Source organism: Eutrigla gurnardus (genome assembly GCF_963514095.1).
Source record: "Eutrigla gurnardus genome assembly, chromosome: 9".
In the NCBI taxonomy this organism is placed as follows: domain Eukaryota; kingdom Metazoa; phylum Chordata; class Actinopteri; order Perciformes; family Triglidae; genus Eutrigla; species Eutrigla gurnardus.
Genome location: NC_139923.1, coordinates 12,414,863 through 12,437,012, shown reverse-complemented (window position 1 = coordinate 12,437,012; position 22,150 = coordinate 12,414,863). Strand labels below are relative to the sequence as shown.

The 22,150-nt window shown below is 44.1% G+C and overlaps 1 protein-coding gene across 2 annotated transcripts in view; it reads left to right on the top strand.

The window, feature by feature from the left end:
• The first annotated feature begins 12,822 nt into the window (after nt 1-12,822).
• The window catches only part of LOC311018905 (A-type voltage-gated potassium channel KCND2-like), a 30,841-nt gene continuing 21,513 nt past the window's right edge, over nt 12,823-22,150 (top strand). The window contains exons 1-2 of one of the 2 annotated variants that reach the window (XM_084018014.1): nt 12,823-13,192; nt 13,456-14,639. In XM_084018014.1, the coding sequence (XP_083874140.1) occupies nt 13,528-14,639 (1,112 nt within the window). In that variant the 5' untranslated portion in view covers nt 12,823-13,192; nt 13,456-13,527. The remainder of the gene's footprint in view (nt 13,193-13,455; nt 14,640-22,150) is intronic. The other variant, XM_084018015.1, reaches the window with a different exon arrangement.

Sequence of the window (22,150 nt, the reverse complement as noted above, 5' to 3'; positions counted from 1 at the left end):
CAACAATTAAATAGTATTAAAATGAATTATTAAATTTGTTTTTCTAGATGCTGCACGTCGTGAGGGATTCTAATTGTTTGGAGTCATTGCATCATATGTGCATCAGCCAAGAAGCCAGGTAGGCTACAAGCAGAAGAGTGTTTTTAAATAGGTTCTTTAGTCCTTTTATAAAATATTACTTTTCTATAGATTCCAGTCTGCAACAAGCAAGGACTTTTAGAAGAATTGTTTTCCCATAACATTAGGTTTTAGTGTACTTCTTAACTGTTTTATTTCCTGGGCCATTTGTATATCTTTGTGGGGTTTTCTGCCATGTCAAGGTAACGTAATATAGAGCAGCCATCCTGCATGTGTGTTTTTGTAGTGTGGTTTGAGTCCCATTAGCTTGCTGGGAATGGGTAAATTTGAGTGTTTCAGAACCAGTTTGATTTGGTGTGTAGTGGTGGTTTATTTTATATTTTACCTATGTAGCCTATGTTTCTTGACAACTTCCCTTGTTAAGCATGACTCTACACTAACCTCCCTCAGCGTGCAGTTGGTTATTTTCTGTTTGGTTGATATTCTTGATTTGTTTTAATTTTAACGGTTACTCAACCCATCCTTGGATGGTGGTCTACAACTAGCCTACATAGTCTATAGTCTTGCTCTTTGTTGTTATCCCATGCAGAATAAATACATATTTTAATAATACATTTTTATGTACATAGTACACTCGGTACACACAGTACAAAACAACATACTGTACTCCAGTTCCAGTTTATTCTGGGTCTTTTATCAAATAGCACCTGGTCACATGTGTACCGGTACAAATGTCACAATAGTCAGAATAGTGATCATCTGTCATATTTTGTCTCACAGATGCCAACTACTCCTGTTTATCTTGTCATGGCAGCCACCTTTTATAAGGTATAATTTCAATGGTTCAAGGTGGTAATGTGATGTGGATCAACATTGCATTTCATTAACAACATCAGAAGCCTCATTGTCATGTGCATCTTCTGCCCCTCTAACCAACATTTAAAGGAGGAGGGGTTAGCGAGAGCTTACAATTATGCTATGATTCCCAGTGTGTCCTGTTAGGCTAAATACTTCAAATCCAGCACAAAAGACGTGAATTAATCTGGTTTATTTGAGTGGGATAAAGAACCCTGTGTAATAAGCATATATATATATATTATTATTTTTTATGTGTATGAGTGGCAGCTTGTCTCTCGGCTTTTAGGTGTGTGTTAGAGGGGAAAAAGAAAGGAGAGTGAGAAAGGGAACATATGTGCTTGCGTGCTGATGTGTATGCCCATGTGTGCATGGTTTGTCTGTTTGTGGATTGGGGGGGGGGGCAATTTTGTCTGTTGTGATCCAGTCCCAGCTGTATCTCATTAACTGCTGTCATTTTAATCCTCTTAGTCAAATCCCATAATTTTGTCCATCAACAAAAACATAAGCAACAGGGCAACGATTACCCAGCTTCAGCCATCACAAATGGAGGAAGTCTCGATGGAGTCAAGTTAGTTCACTCCCATGCACCCTGGTGTTATGTACAACAATTGGGGGGCCTTTCCTTTACATTTTCATCGACTACTTGGTGCAGACCTAACGCTAATCTAGTTTGGACTCTGCAGATTTCTGGGAGCTGAAAAAGGATTTGTTGTTTGTAGCTTTACTCTGCTCATCTGCAGATTCCCTGCGGAGGATGAGCAGTTTGGTTATGTTACGTACCACCCTGGCTTCCTGCAGTCAAATTTGAGTTTACCCATGTGAATTTATTTGAAAATGTATGACTGATTCAGTCTCTGCTTCCCCGTGGCCCGACAGTCCTCTCCCCTCCCCGATGAAAGCTATTTTCTTCTCTTTCCCCACACTGACAGCTGGTGTGTGCTCCTCACCAGCAACACTTCAGCTCAGACCAGCTCTATGTATAGATTGCCGTCATCGAAAAAAAACGCCTATTTCAGTGGCTCTTGCTGCTATGAATATATGTGCAACATTCTGCCGTGCTTTATTTCCAATGCAATTACCTCTTCCTCTCCAAATGAGTCCAATAATGCTGCAATGCGCCAGCTCTTCAGGGTACATAAAATCCAACTTCTTTCGTGATGAGAGACTCGACATGATTGTCCAAATGTCAAGCTGTCCCCCGAGAGGCATTGTAATGTACACAGAGCTTGGTTGGTTTTAATTGTGACATTTATGAGATGTGGGAGAGCAACATTTGTGCTCCTTTTCTCCTGTGCGAAAGCTACCCAGAGGATTCTTTTTTTTTTTTCAATTTGAGTGAATCGTCCATTAATTGTGGGTACAACTGGTGAATCGATCTGTCAGGTACTATTTTCCCGAGCTGCAAATTAGATTCCCTGGAAACTCTGAGGCCGAGCTATGAGTAGGTTGCAGTGCGTCTGCCCAGTGTATGGTAATACCACAGCAGTGATGCCACTGCTTCCCATGATGACTATAAAGTTCAAATCAACACATTGCAATTACCATCTATTCTTCAGAGAACGGCTGCCCGTGGTGACTGCCTCCACCAGGAGAGTTGGGACAAGCTCCACTGCTTTATTCTCCCGTATGTCATCCTGGGCTGAAAAACAAGATTAAATTGGTTCTGCTCAACTATTTGCTGTCAGCTAAAAGTAGATGGTTCAGCCTCAGAGAACAAAAACAAAAAAAGGTATCCTGCGAATCTGCGACCAAACACTCACTCAAACAGACAATAGGGGCGTGGATGCAGATGCACACGCACAACCTCGCGTGCAAATAAACCCAAGGAAATTCAAAGGCAGTTTCAGAAAGCGCTCTCGGAGAGATGCGGGCGCACACTCATACACAAACATGAAAACACACAGTCAGTGAACACACAGGGCCGTGCAGTCAGACATTAGTGGCGTGTCAGAAGTCTGTCATTTCTTGTTTGGAAGATGTGAAGGCATAGGCCGGATTTGTGACCTTTGTTGTGACTGTGAGGCGTGTTTCTCCCTCTTTGGGGAAGATGATTAATTTCTGTTATTTACATTACTGCCCCGAAGGCTCCTCAATAGGCCTCGCACATTTGTCATTTCCACTGCGCTGTTTTTCTTCTTTTTTTCAAATGGAAATGAAATAGAAATGCACAGCCTCCTGGGTCCGCCTCACCAAGACACTTTTAAGCAGAGAAGTCGCATGAAAAAAAAACGTGTATTTGCTCATAATAAAACAGCCATGTCAACATGGCGCTGCGGCAGTCACGCAGTGCAAAGTCTTTTGGCTCTAGTAAACAACAAAATAATCTTGAGGGCCTATTAGATGAAATGCTCTCGCCATTTCCCACACTGCTCTTGCTTAATTAGAGCTCTGATTGGATGGGCACAGTCCATAAACCAGCCATAACACTGGTTCAATCCAGCTGTGGATCTGCGCTGCTTTTTTAACGTTAGTTTATAGCCTGCAGGAACCATGACATCCCCAGATGTCTGTCTTTGTAGCCCTGTGCCCGTGCAGCAAGCACACACAGACATGTCAGTGAAACACCTAGTGAATTCATGTTCACCCTGTTCTCACTTCCTCCTCTTTCAACAGTTCAGGGCTTATTTCCTTCTCCTCCTGGGAGCGGAAATGGAGTTGAAGAAAAGTGAGAGGAAGAAACGGGGAGTTAAAGGGAAAGTGAGTAAAACTCGAAGGTGACATGAGAGCGCCTTTGCTTTATGGAAAACGCTGCGGCTAATCCTCAGTGTCACTGCACTGCGTCCTAAATAAGGACCTTTTTGTACGGTAATGCAGACACTTCCCGACACATGACTGTCCCTGTCCCATCCCCCCCCTCGTCTTTCCATTACTCAGGCTTGGAAAAACAAACAAAGCCCACAAACAACCGACTGCTTGAGCCTTGCTTTATTGTGACCATCATTAGCTTTCACCAGCACAATTAGACTTTTTATGCACTGTTTTCATCATTAGGGCCCGCTAAGCTTCACTGAAAAAGGTCTGATTGGGAAAACAGCAGCCACTGATGAGCCATAAATGACTTATGGTCATTTAGGCTAATCAAAGCTACAGTACAGACAACACGCACCTCAGACTTTGTTAAACAAACGCTTTATTTTTCCCAATGAGAAGTGCTGGCATTCGTTCCCCGGGGTTGTATTACTGCAGCTGGCCTACAGCTGTGATCATAACTTAACGTCTCCGTAATGGGCTTGGCCCTCTGAGCAAGCTGACCTGTTAGGTCTGGGACTGCTTGACGGTGGTAATTACACATGTGAGACACTTACATGAGCATGATTAGCCAGTAACAAGCTGAAAGAGTGAAAGGAGGTGATTAGACAACTGCGTGCTGATTCATCCACCAGTGGGGAAAAACCAAAACGCTGCAGGTGAATATTTGCGTTTGCGTTACGCAGTAATGGTTGCTGTAACGATGTTTATGCACGTGGAGGTAAGCCCAACCATAATGAGAATCTTAAATTGTAATAAAATGTGGTTTTTACAACTATAATTTAGAGAGAACACTCACTGAGGGACAATGAATTGGAAGGGCTTTTATGTAGCTGTGTGCTCGGAAAGTCAAAATCTATTTAATATCAGCGGTTCAATTTGGGTTGTTCACCTTGTGTTTATTTTCGGTCTCTTGTTTAATTCATCCACGAGCTTGTGTTGTTAGCGACGCCCCTGAGCGACGCTCAAAGCCCCGGCATTGCCCTCTGGATTTTTTCTCCTCGCTTTGCAGATAAAGAAACCCCTGGCTTAGCATATCAAAAATATTGCACTTTAATGTGACAGATTTATTTATAGAATGAAGGATTTATAATTATTTTAGCATCAAAAGTTATGCTGGATTGTGTCATTCTAAAGCTTGTATGTGATGACTCGCCATCATAAAATATGACAAGCAGCTCCAGGCCCCTCACTGTGTGCTGTGAGCAAGAGCCCAATTCTGACAGTGTTTTTGGGGGGAGATTTTAATAATGCTCCCTCAATTTTTCCCCATTTAGATACTCAAGAGTTAAAGAACATACCTTTTGCAATCACCAGCCACCGCAGTCATTCCTGGGGGTGCACAAATCTTTAATTACTCATGAAACATTAAGTTTTACAGCGTTCCTCTGATCATTTTAAAGGGAGTTGCCTGCTTCACAGCAGCAGAACCAGGAAGAGAAAAAAAAAACCCAGCCACATCGCATCTGGATTGCTCTGGGTGACTGAGCTGCGCTCAACATTAAGGGAACCGCAGAGTGGGACTCTACTGTTCTCTTGCTGCCAACCGAATCCGATCAGATGTTGCATTAAGCAGAACATGACTTCAAATAAGATTCAGTGATTAGCGGCTTTAGTATAGGTCGGTAATAAAAAGCAGGACAGTAAACGCTCACAAACGCATGCATGGCCATACACACCTTCTATAATGAGCCTTCATTCAACTTGATAAACATCTACAGCAGCAGGCCAGCTCCAGCAACCGTTGTCATTTATAAAGATATTAACTGTGTGTGTCTGCTTTGAAATTCTAATATTTTTGCAGGGGGCTTTATTTGAAATCCATCACGCGTGTGTGTGTGTGTGTGTGTGTGTGTGTGTGTGTGTGTGTGTGTGTCATTATTAGTATGTAGCCAACGAATTATCAGAACAAGGCCCTTTGCTGTCTGTCTGTCATTACAACACCGTCAGATGTGCGTTGGCTAGGGGGGCCGTTAAAGGGAGAACAGGGACTTATCTGCTCAGCTGTAAAATGATTTTCTGTCTCCTCAAGAGACACCAGCAGTGTGTGTGTGTGGGGGGTATCAGTGATCTGAGAGTAATTAAGATATGGGCTCACATCACACAAGGGCTTCGCATGTGGCAGACGAGCAGATAAAATTGAACGTGAAATAGTTGGGTTTAAAGGGGGACTTTGATTAATTACAAAACTCTCAAAGGATGGTCCACCCCTCTTAAATTGAACTGCCATCCAATAGCAGCTGCTCTGGAGCTGATGACCTCAACACCTCCCCTTTATCTAATAGGCAGGTTATCTCGTTATTCATTGCAGCTCACCCGTTCAATTGCTATATTGCTTGTTCGGCAAGACTGAAATACATCATTATCTTTGTATCAGGCTCTTCCATGTAAAGATTTTCTTTAAAGGGTAAGACACTTGTGTGCTCTATGGAATTTCAATCGAGTTTATGACACAAAACCTATCTGCCCTGGTCTCTTTCGATTTCACTGTGCATACTCTCATTGTTAAAGATGATGGTTACAAGGTTTCGTCATTAATATATTACGCTGAAAATTGCTTAATTAATTTAAAGGAGAAGTTAAACATTTTTGGAAGTGAGAGATTTAGATGAGAAGTTTCATAACACGCCCATATCTCTTTGTTAAATATGAAGTGAATGAAGTATGTATGAATAACATGTTCAGCATCTCTTGTTTTATGTGACTGATCTGTTAAAACCTTATTTTTTTGTTTCACAGTGGGTTTAGTGTCTGAGGCGTTGCTTGGCAACCAGCAGCGGATACAGGAAGTAATTGCTCCAAGCCAAGAAATACATGATCGCTTTTGTTTGTATTTAACAGATATAATGTGTTAATGAATATGTTTTACAGGTGCAGATTGTGGACAGAGCTAGCTGTTTCACTTTGTATCCAGTTTTTATGCTAAGCTCAGTTAAACAACTGCTGGCTGTAGCCTTAAATTAAACTGAAAGATAAGAAAGTGGTATTGATCTTCTCATCTAATTCTCTGCCACAATGTGGTGTTCCCAAAATGTCCAAGTATTTATTTAACTGTCAGGGAAGCCTCAGCTTCTTGTATAACGCCACAGTTATTTGGTCAAATGTGGGATTGCTTGGGCATAGTTCCCCACAGAAAGGAATTATTCACTTATGGTCTGGTGAGTTAAACACAACAGAAGCAGTGGGAAGGAAATGGGAAAATAATGAAATATGCTAAGAGAAGCAGCTCTCACTGGGCATTCTTAAGGATTGATCACCGTGTGTATTCCCTGTCATCACCTCTCTGTCAATATAATTTCCTGTGACTCTGTGGTCCGTGTGCTTTCTAGTACAGCGAAAACGATTTTACAAAAGCAGCTCAAAGAAGCTTTAGATTAAAGTGCCGATGCTTATCGCAGTTTACTGATATGATGCATTTAGAGAAAGCCCTCCTTCATTTTGTTTCCCCCCAAGCTGCGATGCTCCTGATTGATAAAACTTTCAAAGGGAGTAAATTGATTTGCCTCCTCCCAGCAGGATTAATAGGTCACACTTATATTCACCTCCAAAGTGTTGGGTTTGCTTTCCAACCCCGTGTCTGCCACGGAGCTGTGACTACATCACGCGACGCCTGGTTCAATGACGACTCTCAATTCACCGGTTGTTCCACTGAACGGATGACTGACAATTGCTTCATGTGGGAATAAGGAACGCAAGCAAAAAGAGAAGAAAAGAGGGGACACAAGAGAGAGACAGAGAGACGAAGAGAAACTGATTTTGCAGTCCAGATAAAGGGGATGTGGAAGTGCTGTGTGCTGTGCCTTCATGATGATATTTCACCCTGAACAAACAAGCTGAGCCCCATAGAGAGGGGGAAGCATTGATCTGCCCGGCTACAATCATAATACATTCACTTTCCCCCCCAAGTTTACTTTCTGGCATTCTACCAGGACTTTATAAATTATTTTGGGTGACAAATCGATCTGTTGCTTTGCCCCTCTCTGCTGAGCGAAGGGAAACTTGATTGTGAGCTGTGTGTGTGTGTGTGTGTGTGGGCTTATGTAAATGTGTGTGTGTTTGTGTGCGTGCGTGCGCATACGCTCACAGTGTTTATGTGTCGTCTGCTTTGGAGGCATCATCTGCCATCTGGCCTCAGAAGTGCAGGGGCCACATGGTGGGCAAGCAAATGTCACCGGTCAGGTCGGCCAGTGCCAAGTCCCGACAAATGACGTCAGGAGAAGCCCACGCGAAAAACAAACAACTCCTGCCACCAAGGCCGATTCCCTCCTGACCCTTTGCCTCTCTGTCGGTAATGATGGTGATGGCGATCTACTGTAGGATTTAAAGCTTATCATAGCGTGGCACTGAGTCACAGTCCCTCTGGAAAAGAGCTGAATGCCTTCGAACAAGTATAATATATCTAGATTAGAGAGAAGTGGGTGGGGTTGCGGAGAAAACACTGATGGCCTGAACTTGTGGGCGTTCATGGACCGTCACCTTCACTCAGAAAATCTAAAAAGACAGCAGAAATCAAATCCAAAACAATAGATTAAATATCTACGTCTGAGCCAACTGTATTAAAGCCAGTGACATTTAAGTATCAATCAGCTGAAATGGCAATGAAATTCTGAACGCGAGCCAATGAAACGGTACCTCACATCTGCCAAACAAATAGGCTTTCAATGCTGAAGCAGATTAGATCATATTTTTCTACCTTGGATGCAATTCAGTGTGTTCCAATTTAGCCGCCATACAAATCTACGTGCACCGATGATAGGCAATGAACTCTGAATGCGCTGGTTAATGTCTGTTCTGATCCAGCGCTGAACTTTAAAAGCTAATTTATATCTTTTCTTAGCCATCATCAGCGCACAGCCGCAGCGGCAACATAAAGGATTCAACACTAAAGAAAAATAGAAGCTCCCTTTCACTTCAGGGCTGCAGCTGCACAGCCAGTGTGAACCTGTTTAAAGGTTTAGAAGATCACATAGCATATGCTCAACACCTCTGCAACGAGGATCGTGTTCCACCGATGAGGCAGGTAAACAATACAATGTCCTTGGAAAGGAATTACTATTTCAATGAGGCTTTGCCAGCCGGGCGCCTGCCTTTGGTTTTTTAATTACACACCATGAGATAAATGCACATCTGTATTTTTTTCCGCACTGCCAAAAGACCAAAAAAGAAATACTCCAAGGTTGAACTGACAAGGCAAGGTGAGGGAAAGTATGGTACAGTAGGGTTTCATGGCCACACTTTACATTTTCCCGGCCAATGTGCTGTGTGCAGTGGCAGTTAAGGGACTCGCGGCTGATCGTGCAGTGATGTACTGTACTCGAGGAGTTCTCCAAGCCCCAGACGCATGCTGCAGTGTATGTGCTTTAGCTATAGGCACAAGCACTCACAGTGACAGACACCTCCCTTTCTGTTCTAATCCCTTCTACACCTCTTCACCAGATGACAAGAGCTACTTTCCCTATAGACACAGTGTGAAGGAGCTAGGTGAAAAACAATTAAAAAGGCGCTAGTGGGTGGAACACTTGTCCCCATATCACCGTTTCCCATCCAGGATGTACTGTATATAAATGATCGAATGATTTAATGAGGAAGACCGTGTTTAAACAGATTTTTGCCAGCCTGCTATGGTGTTAGTAACGTAGGCTTTAACATATTTGGTGACAGTAATTAATGCGATTTTAATGCTAATAAAAAGAGAACACAGGTAGTATTAGTGCTATGAACCACACATACTCATATGGCCCATTTGCAACTTCTTTGCAGCAGTTGTTAAATTACAGATAATCCCGGCAATCCCGACAGGGATAAAACTAGTCCTACAGTCCTCAAGCGCAAATATCAGCCTCCCATTCCAGGCGACTCCCTTCCCTGCAGTACATAGCACGGAAACACACACGTGAACGCACTTAGAAACAGCTTCACACATGAATACGTTGGTGTGTACACACGTGGACACAAACACACCAGCTGCCATATGCAATAAAGGACCAAGAAGACCTACTCTATTTTACACATCCGCGGGGGGTCAATAACTCATTAGAGCCGGGGAAATGCAGAGGCAGCTGAGGGAGGTGACGTGGTGGGAGATGGGCCTGTGTGGCTGTGGGTTGTTCACCTGAGGATATCAGCATGTCATCGTGCCCAGAGGTCATGAGGACGATTCACGACTTCATTAGCGGCACCCCATAAAACATGCCAGGGTGTTCCCAGGCCTGAAATGGGGTACTATGTGTAATTTGCCTGTTTTATTCGCCTTTAACCTTTTTTCTGCCTTTTCTTGGGATTTTTACTGCTCATCCTATCGGCTTTTTTATTCATTGCCCTTTTATCGCTTGTCATGAACTTTGCATCTCGTTGAAATGCGCCATAAAATACAGTTTATTATGAGGTTGAGCTAGACCTCTGTCCCTCCAGTGCAGAGCATTGGCCTGTATGATTGTCTCTAAAGGCGTTGGAGGCATTGAAGACAATATTTGGATTAGAATATTAATTCCGCTCACTTGTTATTTCTGGCTTAAGCTTACAAGATCGCTTCAATAGTTTCAAATACATTTGAATGACTTTATTGATGATCTGGATCAAATGGCGGCTGCCCCCTTACTTCTTCCTTAACAAGCCCTGGCACGTCTCCAGTGAAGGGGACTCATCTGTTTAATCATCTCAATCACTGAGCTAGACCTGACTAAATATAGAACGCAGAAAACACGCAGCAGTGTGTGCTCATGTATGGAAGTGGACAGACTGTTACTGTCAATGGAACAAATGCACCAAAAAAGATGCCTGTGTGTGTGTGTGTGTGTGTGTGTGTGTGTGTGTGTGTGTGTGTGTGTGTGTGTGTGTGTGTGTGTGTGTGTGTGTGTGTGTGTGTGTCCGTCCACATGAAAGTCTGAAGGGTTATCGGACATGTGTGTGTTTGTTTTGGGTACGTGCCTGTTGAATTACAACACTAAGCACACTTAAGGACCTGTTTACAAAATGAATCCTGTTACACAACCAAACCCCAAAGGATTCCACGTCACTTCAGTGTTAAAAGTTCAAAGTCTGGCTGGACAGTGCAAGAGCCTGATTATGTATTATTGTTGCTGGAAGCCACTGAAAACCACCACGGCACTTTTTTTCTTTCTTATATTTATCTGTCCTACATCCAGATCAGCTGTTTCCCTCTCGGAACCGTTATCCTCACAAAATCCCATAAAAAAAAAAATGCAGGATGAGTTGTTCAACCTTGTCGAGGACGCACGCTAATTACTTGATCCAAAGAGTAAATCCATAAACACACAGACGATGTAATTAAATCATCTGCACAGCTCTGTGTCAACACCAATCATCTGAAATGACCTTGGAACTTCTTGGAATGGAGCATGTCCATGAAATATGTCAGCACCTTGGATGGTGTCATCCTGACCGCCACCGTGGACGAGTCCTCCATCATGTCGATATACTGTGAATAGAAGAACTGCGGTTACACTTGTAGAAAGGTGGAATAATGATTTAGGGAATTTACCAACCAAATGGATACACATCTGGGCTCGTTTTTCTGAAACAAACATCAACATGTTTTGTTCGAAATAGCAGAGTGTCTGAACATTTTGCTTTCTTTTGCTTAAATTATAGGATATGCAAATGATAAATAACCACTTTGACTACCATTTAGATTAAAACACTGTGGCTATCTGTGCTCCGACAAGCTTGCAGCATCCAGCTCAGCTGGGATGCCTGTGCTTGGTGCCATTTGGCAACTGCTGGAATATATAAATGCCCTGATGAATACATAGCCCCTGGGCCTAACTGCTCAAACTGAACACTGAGTGTGCTCTGACATGCTCAGCATACACTAATGGGACTTCTGACGGTCCTGTGCATTCATCCTACAAAAACTCAGCATTGTGCCAGAGGGGACCAGAGCCTGGGTGTGAATGCGGTGCTCTGGCTGAAGATCGGGAGAGCAAAAGGCCACAGGTCTGACTCGTGTGACATATAATGTGTACGCGGCCGAACAGTTCTTGAACAAGACACCCTGCCGCTTCCTTCTCTCGCGTTGCAAATTACAGTATTGAAGAGGAACAAAAGCTTTGCGTCTTTTTCTTCAAAAGAATGAATCGACATCTCATAGAGGTCAGGAGTCTGGGTCAAAGTGGCATCCATCCATTTTCTAGCAGCTCAGTAGCTGTGTGTACTTAAGGACGACTGTGTGTTTAGCTGTAGCTGGAGAAGATGTACAGTGTTAAACTTACCAGGGAACCTATGACCTGCACGCGCCTGTGTGCACGAGGATTGCCAAGATGCTGAAAGCTCCGGAGCTTTCCGAGGTGCTGAAAACCCGAAATCGCTTAAAGGCACAGCGAGAACGGGTTCCTTAAGTCCTAATACGTATTGAATCCAAACACAGCAACACATGCGGACGCATCTGTCTCGAATCCCCTCGGAGATGGCAGCGTTGTGTTAACGGAGCACAAGAGACATTTCATTGATTATGGTTATTCTGGAAAATGTCAGTAAAGCAATGTAGCCCAACGATGTTGACCTTTTGGAGCCGTGTAATTCCGTTGAGTAGCATCATAGAACGGCGCGTTTCAAGGAACGTTATTGATCACGATATAGTTGCAGATCTGAAATCTGCAGCCTATATTTATTACCATGAAAAATAAAAACCAAAACGAATAAAAGGTCACATATTGAAATCAATAAAAGCGCGCGCGTGGCACCCTGCGAGAGTTTTAATGGTAAAAACCAAACAAACAACGATGTTCCTCTTAACTCCGGTATCAGACGTGTTGTTTGTATTATGTGATCGCGATTTGTTCAAAAGAATACAAAGGAGGAAGACAAATGTGGCCAGAGAGGAAAAAATAAAGCCAATTTAATAACGATCTCCACAGAAAAATAACCCCCTATATTAGACATTTCACTATTTGTATCGGAGACAATAGACTACATTTGGAGGAAGTCCAATTGTGAGGGTTCGTGTTGTGCAGCAACGTTAACTTGAGGTTTTGGGGATGCCACCTACTTGTACTACCATTACGCATTGATTACCCCCCCTCCCCACACGGTGAAGCAGCAGAGGAATCTCTGGGTGCAGATATAGGACCACTCCTCTCTCTGCATACGATTGTCTCTCCTCTCTCCACATAGGGGCTCGGTGGTGAGGAGGGGGGAGGGTGGTCTTGCAGTCGACGGGAGGAACAGGAGTTTATTGAGGAGTAGCTGCAACGGCAGGAAAAACGCATGCGACTGAGCGCCGTTGTGTCGCGGATGGACAGCGGAGAGAAAGGAGGAAAAAGATCGCGCTTGGACGACCGACCACTCTCTGCTGAGGAAAAAACTGCTCCTCGAATTGTTTAACTTGTTGATGCGACGTTATATTCTCCTGTATTCCCCCTATCGTCTGACTGCAGTGACAGATAGATGGGTGGCGGAATCGCAAGTATTCTCTTCCGAGGATAGCTGTTTTTTTTAATTTTTGATTCAACTCGCCGTGGATGCAATTTAAAGAGCAGCCTTCCCTAAGGTGGGTGTTTTTCCTCTTACTTTCAGTCCTGCATATTGATGGGTGGCGTTTAAATAGAAAAAAAAAATCCAATTCACATTCTGCCGCAAAGTGGGCTTCCATAACTGTTACAATGGGGGGGTAGAGAGTGATACTCAACAGTGATATGCGCAGTGTAGTATAAGTAAATGGGGGTTTGTGTGTTTTTCTTATCACCATTCTGTTGCGCCTATATGCGCGTCGGCAGCCTAACCACCGGTGTCTCTATCTGCTTCCTCCTGCAGATGCAATTCGTCTCCCAGCCGTAGCACTGTGATAACCGGAGCAGCCTTGTGTTAAACCCACTACAGGCCAGCATGGCAGCAGGTGTAGCGGCGTGGCTCCCGTTCGCCCGAGCGGCGGCCATAGGATGGATGCCTGTGGCGAGCACCCCGATGCCCATCCCTCCGCAAGACAAGAAGAAAGGCAAGGACGGACTCATCATCCTCAACGTGAGTGGCACCAAGTTCCAGACGTGGCGGACCACTTTGGAGAGGTACCCGGACACTTTGCTGGGGAGCACGGAGAGGGACTTCTTTTTCCACGAGGAGACGAACGAATACTTTTTCGACCGTGACCCTGACATCTTTAGACACATCCTCAATTTCTACCGCACGGGGAAACTACACTATCCGCGCCAAGAATGCATCTCGGCGTACGACGAGGAGCTCGCGTTCTTTGGTATAATCCCCGAGATCATCGGCGACTGCTGCTACGAGGAGTACAAGGACCGGAGGCGCGAAAACGCGGAGAGGCTCCAAGACGACGAGGAGATGGACATGAGCAATGACGTCACGCCGGTTAACTTGACGTCCCGGGAGTTCCTGTGGCGGGCTTTTGAAAACCCGCACACCAGCACCTTGGCGCTGGTCTTCTACTATGTCACGGGCTTCTTCATCGCCATATCGGTGATGGCCAACGTGGTGGAGACGGTTCCGTGTGGGACTTTGCCCAACAGGTCCAAGGAGATGTCCTGTGGAGACCGTTACGCGCTGGCCTTCTTTTGTTTAGACACTGCTTGCGTCATGATCTTCACGGTCGAGTATCTCCTCCGTCTTATAGCGGCGCCCAGCCGCTACAAGTTCATGAAAAGTGTGATGAGCGTCATCGACGTGGTCGCCATCATGCCTTACTACATCGGCCTGGTCATGACCGACAATGACCAGGTGAGCGGCGCTTTCGTCACGCTGAGAGTCTTCCGGGTCTTTCGGATTTTCAAGTTCTCCCGACACTCCGCGGGGCTGCGCATCCTGGGCTACACCTTGAAGAGCTGCGCCTCCGAGCTGGGCTTCCTGCTCTTCTCCCTCACCATGGCCATCATTATCTTTGCGACGGTCATGTTTTATGCAGAAAAGGGCTCCACGGCCAGCAAGTTCACCAGTATCCCAGCGGCGTTTTGGTACACCATTGTCACCATGACAACACTGGGGTAGGTGGCTGCATATTTAGTCCATAAAACCCTGTTAGTGTTTTCATTTCACCACAAATCGCCGTCACACCCCGTTTACTCACGTCTGTGAAAATATCCCTGGTTAACGAGAAACACAGTCACCAGTTGCTTTATTATAGTAATACCATTTATTTATTTATTTTTAATTCTTGGGGAGAAGTTAACTCAGCGTACGGAGCCTAATTAGCAGACATTTTCCACCATTGTTTGAACTAATTGTCCTGCGGCCACAGGTGTGCATTCACCCTATTTATCGCCCAGCCAATATGAGTGCGGGGGACAGTGTGCTTTATAAAGGCTTCTGTGCGCCATTCACTGCCTGTCAATGAACCTGCACCTCACAAGCAGCCCTTATCCGAATGGTAGGCCTCCTCGTCCCTGCCTCTATTCAACGCGCTCTTTTGGAAAGGTTAACACAAACATTGTGGCCAATAAACAGGCAGTGGAGTTTTTCATTTGAATTTTTTTTTAATTCCACGCTACATGAAGCGTTTTAGGATGAAATAAAGAGAGGCTCCTAACTGGCTCAGACCCTGCATACCGCTTTTACAGAACCAAACCGAGGCACAGTTGCGGTAATTGAATTTAAGGCAAAAGTAGACACACACACACACACACACGCACACGCACGCACACGCACACACACACACACACACACACACACACACACACACACACACACACACACACACACCTCCCCCTGCCTCTCCTCTCTCTCTCAGCTACTCTCTCGTCTTTTAACGAGGTACAGTAAATATTTGAATGCTCATTTCATGCTCGTGAACAACGTCAGCTGTACCGTGTGCTGATGTAGCATAAAATAATTAAAAGCGGTTCAAACGATTACATCAAATTAATTTGTATTGATGAGCTTACTCAACCGCACAGATGCTCGCGTGGGTTATTTTTATTATTGTTAGAATTTCCATTATTCCCTTCGAGCTCAGCGTGCTGCAGCGGTGCGCTTTCCAAGGTGCTGAAAAGTTGCTGTCGGAGCCTATTTGGCTGCTATTTGGTGTTTTTTTTTTTTTTAATGTTCAAATTAATAAAGTAATGCGGCGTAAGAGTGCCCGAAGCGCGATTGTTAAGTTATGCAGTGGGGAAATAATAATCGTAACGTTTCCAATTTGTGTGTAAAAAATAGCCCGGTGGCTTCTTTGCTCGCTGCTGCACGTATACGAGGTTGAACGAGCCACTCAGCCGACGTGAGTCCTCACGCGCTGCTCTCCACCGCTGACACACAGAAATGAGGTCCTGTTGAAATAATGTTGTCTTTTAATTTCAAAGGCATAACATGGCAGATCAAACATTGCAAAACAAATTACCGCTGGCTGTGTGTACTATGTTTGTGTGTGCGCGCGCGCGTGTGTGCGTAGGTGTGCGCGTGTGTGTGTGTGTGCATTTGGCTGTGTGTGCTTGAGATGTGTCACGCATAATTCTGTGAATGTAAAGTTTAGATCGTCAGTTTTCTGTATCATTGTGGGCTGAACAGATACATGAATGTCCATGCTTCATACAGAGGGAGTGATTTGCATGCTTGACTTTCCCTGTCTTTGATATGGATCCTTCTTGATCCTCATATCTGCATTGATGCAGCCTCTCTGCGCTTGGTTACCCTTTCAGCTCTGCAGGCAACGTATTTCTTCTCATTGGTATTGTTGTAATTATTATTATTATTAATACTAATTGTTACTACGCCAACCACTCGACATGCCCTCTTGTGACACCGAGTTATTGGATTTTTTGCCTTCATAGTGGCATACAAAGCGTCCCCCTGCACTCCGTCAATACCAGTCGAACTACCGCTCACCCTCGAAATGACCAATGAGTGCATAATTAGTGATATGTAAGAACTGGTGATTGAAGCTGCCAGCTCAAACGCGATTGCTGCATTGGCCGTGCTCTCCGTTCAGATTCAAAGCGCAGATGAGAGATGAGTTGTGTAAGAGGGTACATTATTTATCTTTGGGGAGCAACAAAGATATTGCTGCATTCAGCATGGAATCCCCTTTGTGTTGCTTAAGATGGATTTGAAAAAGATGTTCTGCCGTGCGAGAACAAAACTGAAATGTCCTTGGTAATGGGGACGTTTCTGTCACTCCATTGTGAACCATGACAGCCCGGCTGACAGATTTGCAACCTCAACTGAAGCTTTGCAGTGGTGCAGAATGCTGCATAGTGGACCACCGGTGGAGAGGCTGAATACCCATCACTGAAAGACAAAGTCGGCTCCTTCTCATGATCCATCATTGTCTTGAAGTGTGAGTTGCGACTGTCGTTGTCTGAATGCGATGAAGTGAGGAAATATCTGTTGCTGTGCTCTCCTCCAGTAACCTTCACATGCTTATCTGATACGGGGAAATTAGGTATTCTGATGGTTTGTCTTAGATCTCAGCACGCAGAAAAAAATGGATCCACACCTAACAAATCGTCATTTTAAGTCCAATTCGAATGGTGCAGGCTCTTCATTCAGTCGCAAATAATCTCTTCAAAGACTTGCAGGGGCGCTACTGGCCATTCAAGGCGTTTGATTTCATTCTCCTAGTCAAAGATGCTTTATGCCTGCATGGTATCATGATGCCTTTCCACTACATATATTTTCAATTTCCCTCACTCACACCCTGTGGAAGTAGAGACAGTGGCGTGCGTTCTCTCCCCCGCTGATGGCCCATTGATTGTGCTTAAGCAGACGTGCAGACATTGGGAGAGCAGGGGCTCCTGTTCAGAGGCACTTGGCAGGCAGCCTGAATGAAAGGGAAGGGTGCCTGGAGACTAGCGGAGAATCAATAGCACTGTGCAGCTGCGTGTCACGCCTCTGTGTGTCTACTGCTCTGTGCCACCAAACACAGGACAAGACCCACTTATCCCTCCTTATTTATTGAGCCTAATCTCTGTGGCTGCATTCGGATATCTAACAAAGAGGAATCTGCCTATGTCAGAATGCTCCTGCCAAGATCTTAGAGAATTAGGGTGACTGGGCGTAAAATAGTAAATTCTTATCCGTGGGGATCTTTGAAAAGCGCAGTATAACTTGATTGTGTATTCTCTATTTAAGGCAGCTGTTGATTCCAATAAAGGGATCGCCTTCCACTCTGTTAGGCTGGAATCGGATGCCGCAGTGTTTTTCCTGCTCCTGCTTTCTCGAGATGATCCACACAGTCAGGGTGAATTAGCCGCAGAAGGACTTTTTGGTGCTTCAGATCTTTTAAGTGATTTAAGGTGTAATGGAGTGCACTGCTGAGAGCAGCTGTGAAAACGGTGGAAGTCAAGCGCAACCCACAAGGGAAGAGGAGTGTGGAGGACAGGGTTTAGTGTGGCACAGAGGCACAGACGTTCCCCTGGACACAAACACACATTACCTTTGATAGATGTAATGGGCCTGAGCATCCTCGTAGCGTTATCCTTCTCTCAGCCGCCGTTCTGGATCATGCTGAGAGGAACGAGCGTTCTAATTAGTAATTTGTTGTGGCATTTACTATGTGCGTTGTCCTCTTTGTGGAAGAAACATGGCTGCACATCGTAGCCACTCAACAGACACAGAATTTTATCGCCATGTCGTTTGTGCGTGCGGCAGCTCCACCCCCCAAATACGACTGGAAAGGGTTGACAAGTGAGCCCTATAAACCTCTGGGGAGAGGATTTATAAGATGGAAGAGGCAAGGTTAACAGACACGAGGGCCACTGTTGGGCCCATAAACCACTAGAAGTATAACCATTATCATGCTTGCCACTTTTGACACTGCAGCCCCATCGCAATCAAAGCTTAAAATGCAAAGCATTCGTCCTGCTTTGATGCGGTGCAGAGCTTTTTGAAGTCCAAACCCTTACATGTCAAATGTAATCAAATGGCACAGGAACAATTTGGAGCGACTTTTACGGTATCTGCACCGCGAGATAACAAGATTTTTGAAGATATCATATGTGGATACGTTACCAGGCTCCCTCGCAGCCAATCCGGAGGATTTTCACTTTTTCTCTTTTTTTTTTCTCCGCCTGAGCTCGACAGTCAGCGAGAACATTTGCTTTGCAACGGGTGTCATTTTTGTGTTCAGTGGAATACATTACACCACTTGGCGTTGTGTATGTTATGCACATTATGAAAATCAGCAATCCATTATGAGCGACGTGATGAATGACTGTGTAAAGCAGAGGTGGCTGATGTGAGATGTGTAGGCTGCCATTAGCCTGTAGGCTCAGAGAGCCTCTCCAGGTGCTTTATTGGGGAGGAGAGGTGATGCTAATATGAGGCTGGTATAATGGTCCTGAAGTGACAGGTGACTTAATGAGGGGAACCTGGCACTGAAATGTGTCCTGTGCGAGCTCCGTTCTGCCCATGCAAATCACTGCGGAATGAAGGAGTGAGAGCGAGGACCGGGAAGCCTTCTTCAGAGGAGATTAAGATCATTGTGAAAGACAGAATCTATGAAAAAAAAAAAAAAACACAGCGATGCTCTTTTCTGCTAAATTGAAACTATGAAAGCCCCTTGCATTTCCTTTATGCTCTTTGTTTTCATCCCAGTGAAACAGTTTCCCACTGGGAGCTGGGAATGTAAAAGGTTGTTATGGAGGTGGGAGTTGAGTGATTGATTAACATTTTATGGGCATCCATATATTACAGATTTATTACATCATATTTCTGTTCTTTAATGGGTGGAAACTTCCAAGCCTCTCATTTGCACATTAAATGACATTTTAATGACAGTATATGCGGTATTTGAGTCACATGATGTCAAAAAGAAAATATATGTATTTGTGGTCAGTCAACCCTGAGCTGAAAACCAGATTCTGGTCGGTTGATGTGAGGATAGTGTGTGTGTGTGTGAACTGACTCTAAAAGCAGGCATGCGTCAGTGCGGATGGTCAGATTGATAAATAATCTATATGGCAAGGACAAAATGGCTGTCCCTCCATTTGATTCGATTTCTTTGACAACCCGTCTTCGAGGCAGCACCAGAATTACGCATTCCATGTGCGGGGGGGTTTCATTAATTCTCTTTGAATGTGCTGCATTAAGCAGGGAAATAGACTAGCATGTTCTGCACTCAGGCCTGGGTAACGTAGTGTGAGGACATAAAATATGGCATCAGTGTTTTTTCCCACCGCTCAGCATTTTCATCTTCTTCTTTGTATTGCAAGCAACGTCAAAGATTAATGGAATTTTCCGGAACAAGATTAAAGTTACTCAGAATGAATGCAGCATCACTGCATTAGGAAATAAGGAGCTATGTGAGAAAACACATCACCTCGATTTCATTGTTGTTAGAAAGCATTTGCTCCGTCTGGCTCCACTTCCATCCAATCTAACAGCCAAGAAACCCTGACCCAGCTTGAGAGAATGAATGAAATGGGGAAATATAGCCTATTATGGGGCTGTGTCCTATCTCCTAAAGTCGTGGTGAAAGATATCAGATGTAAAGTGTACGCCATGAGATCAGTGGATCAAATGGCGTGCAAATGATAAACCCAAGCACAGCTATCTTCCCCTGTGGTGCCGCATGGTTTATTTACATACTCAGCATTTACATACAGATGGAAATAGCTGGTCTGGTCATGGAGATGGGTGTGCAGACGCACGTAATGCCTCCTCATCACATGTGTTGAGAAGTATTCAAAGCGATGTATACTGCGCTTAGCATGAGAAACATGCACTCGTGTCAAAATCACAATACGTGTCTTTTATCAAAATATTTCAAACATATTTTCAGGTTGTAGAGGAGGAACAGGTGAATAGTACAAAGATGTGCGTAACAAAGTGTCTGAATCCCTGCATTACTATAACAAGAGTGTGTCCATTTTATTTTGGTATCAATCTTATTCATGCAAAACAAGACTCCGTGCTGGTAGGTACTCTAGCCTCTATGCACGACGCCACTTAGCAAAACAACAACAAATATTCTTCCCCACAAAACATAAAGATGTATGGCATGGGAATAAATAAAGCCTGAATAACTAATGATATCATGATTTTTATTTAATGATGTCATCACTGTTATTGGTAAGTTTGGTATACACGTTCGCCTATCACTAATAGATCTGTACGTTTTGAGCGTCTCCACTGGAACTCTATTTGCTTTTCTCTTTGTGGTTTGTTTCTTTATGCCACTTATGTGTCAATGATTTGAATGTCTGTCGTTCGCAGGGTTGTTTGCCGCTGTTTCCCTCATTTCCAGTCTTTATGCTCAGCTTAGCTAACCATGTGGCGGCTTCGGTCATTCCAGTAAGTGCCCCGTAGTAATATCCCAGGTGGCACTAGGACCATGCAAAAGCTCATCAGCAAAGGAACTATTAAATAGGCTGATTGGCAGCAGGTGAGCCATCAGGCTTCACTCCAGCCTTCCATGTGGCTGAATTGTTTGGACCTTTGGTAAGGTGAACCTTTTGTTTTTTTTATAGCATTGTTTTGTATTCATTTTAGTGGTTGCAGTATTTTATGGGAAGGGTGCATCCAAGTAAGCAATAAAACATATTTCCCCAAATATTAAACTGTCATTTAAGTGCACTGACTATTCTCCCTCTTATCGGGAAAGGATCTTCATGTTATTGTGAAGGTTATTCTATATTCTATTGTGTACGTTCATGTCCTTTCATAGCAGGACCTCACTCTCAATGCACCATTTTCACCTACTGCAGAGCCCTTTTTTTTACAAGTTTGCAGCTTCAAACTTGGAAAGACATACTGTAGCCACTAGCAGTCAGTTGTTTAATTTTTCATGGTCAGGGTCTCACTATAAGGCCAGAAAGCTAATTATCAACTCAACATGGTGTTAAAACAATGGAGAAATGAAATGGTATGAATACCAATCACATTAGCGTTGTGAGAGAAAAAGAATAATCGCTGTGATAAATCCTCCTAAATCTTAGAGTTATACAAATGCAAGTCACTGCCTTGCATTTGTCATTTCTGTGTAACTTAGGCATAAAAAGAACAGACTGCAGTTTGTTTTCACAGAAAGCTGTAACATTTTTAATGTCCGCCGTGCCCGTGTGAACATCACGCTACTCCCTGCATTGGCATGTAATGAGCTGGTTGAGGGAGAACCAGTTGTTCTTTTATTTTTAGATGCCTCTGTCACTATGGTAAACACTGAACTCGCATTCATTATGCGAGCGTTTCCCAGACCTAATCCAGCCTTTGCCCCCTTTCTGACCTCGAAATTGATCTTTGCAGCACAGATGTGGGCACAAAAAAAGTGATGAGGACAGTGATGATAGTCGCTGGTGAGGAGTTTGGGAGGGGCCAATTGCACTTTGCACCGATTTTCTTTTTTTCCTCTTAGGCGCATGGGACAGCATAGCAAACATCATATCTTGAAACGAAGCCAGCTTTTATAATGCCAGACTGTGCGTTTCCCTCCCCCTGCCATTTGTCTCTTTATCAAAAACGCCCCTCAGCCAACAAGCCAACATCTGTGATCAGCAGAGATTCAGAGATTATAGCTAACAGCAATCATCAGTCTGCAGTGTGAATGAAAAAGAATTTAAAAGAGTGA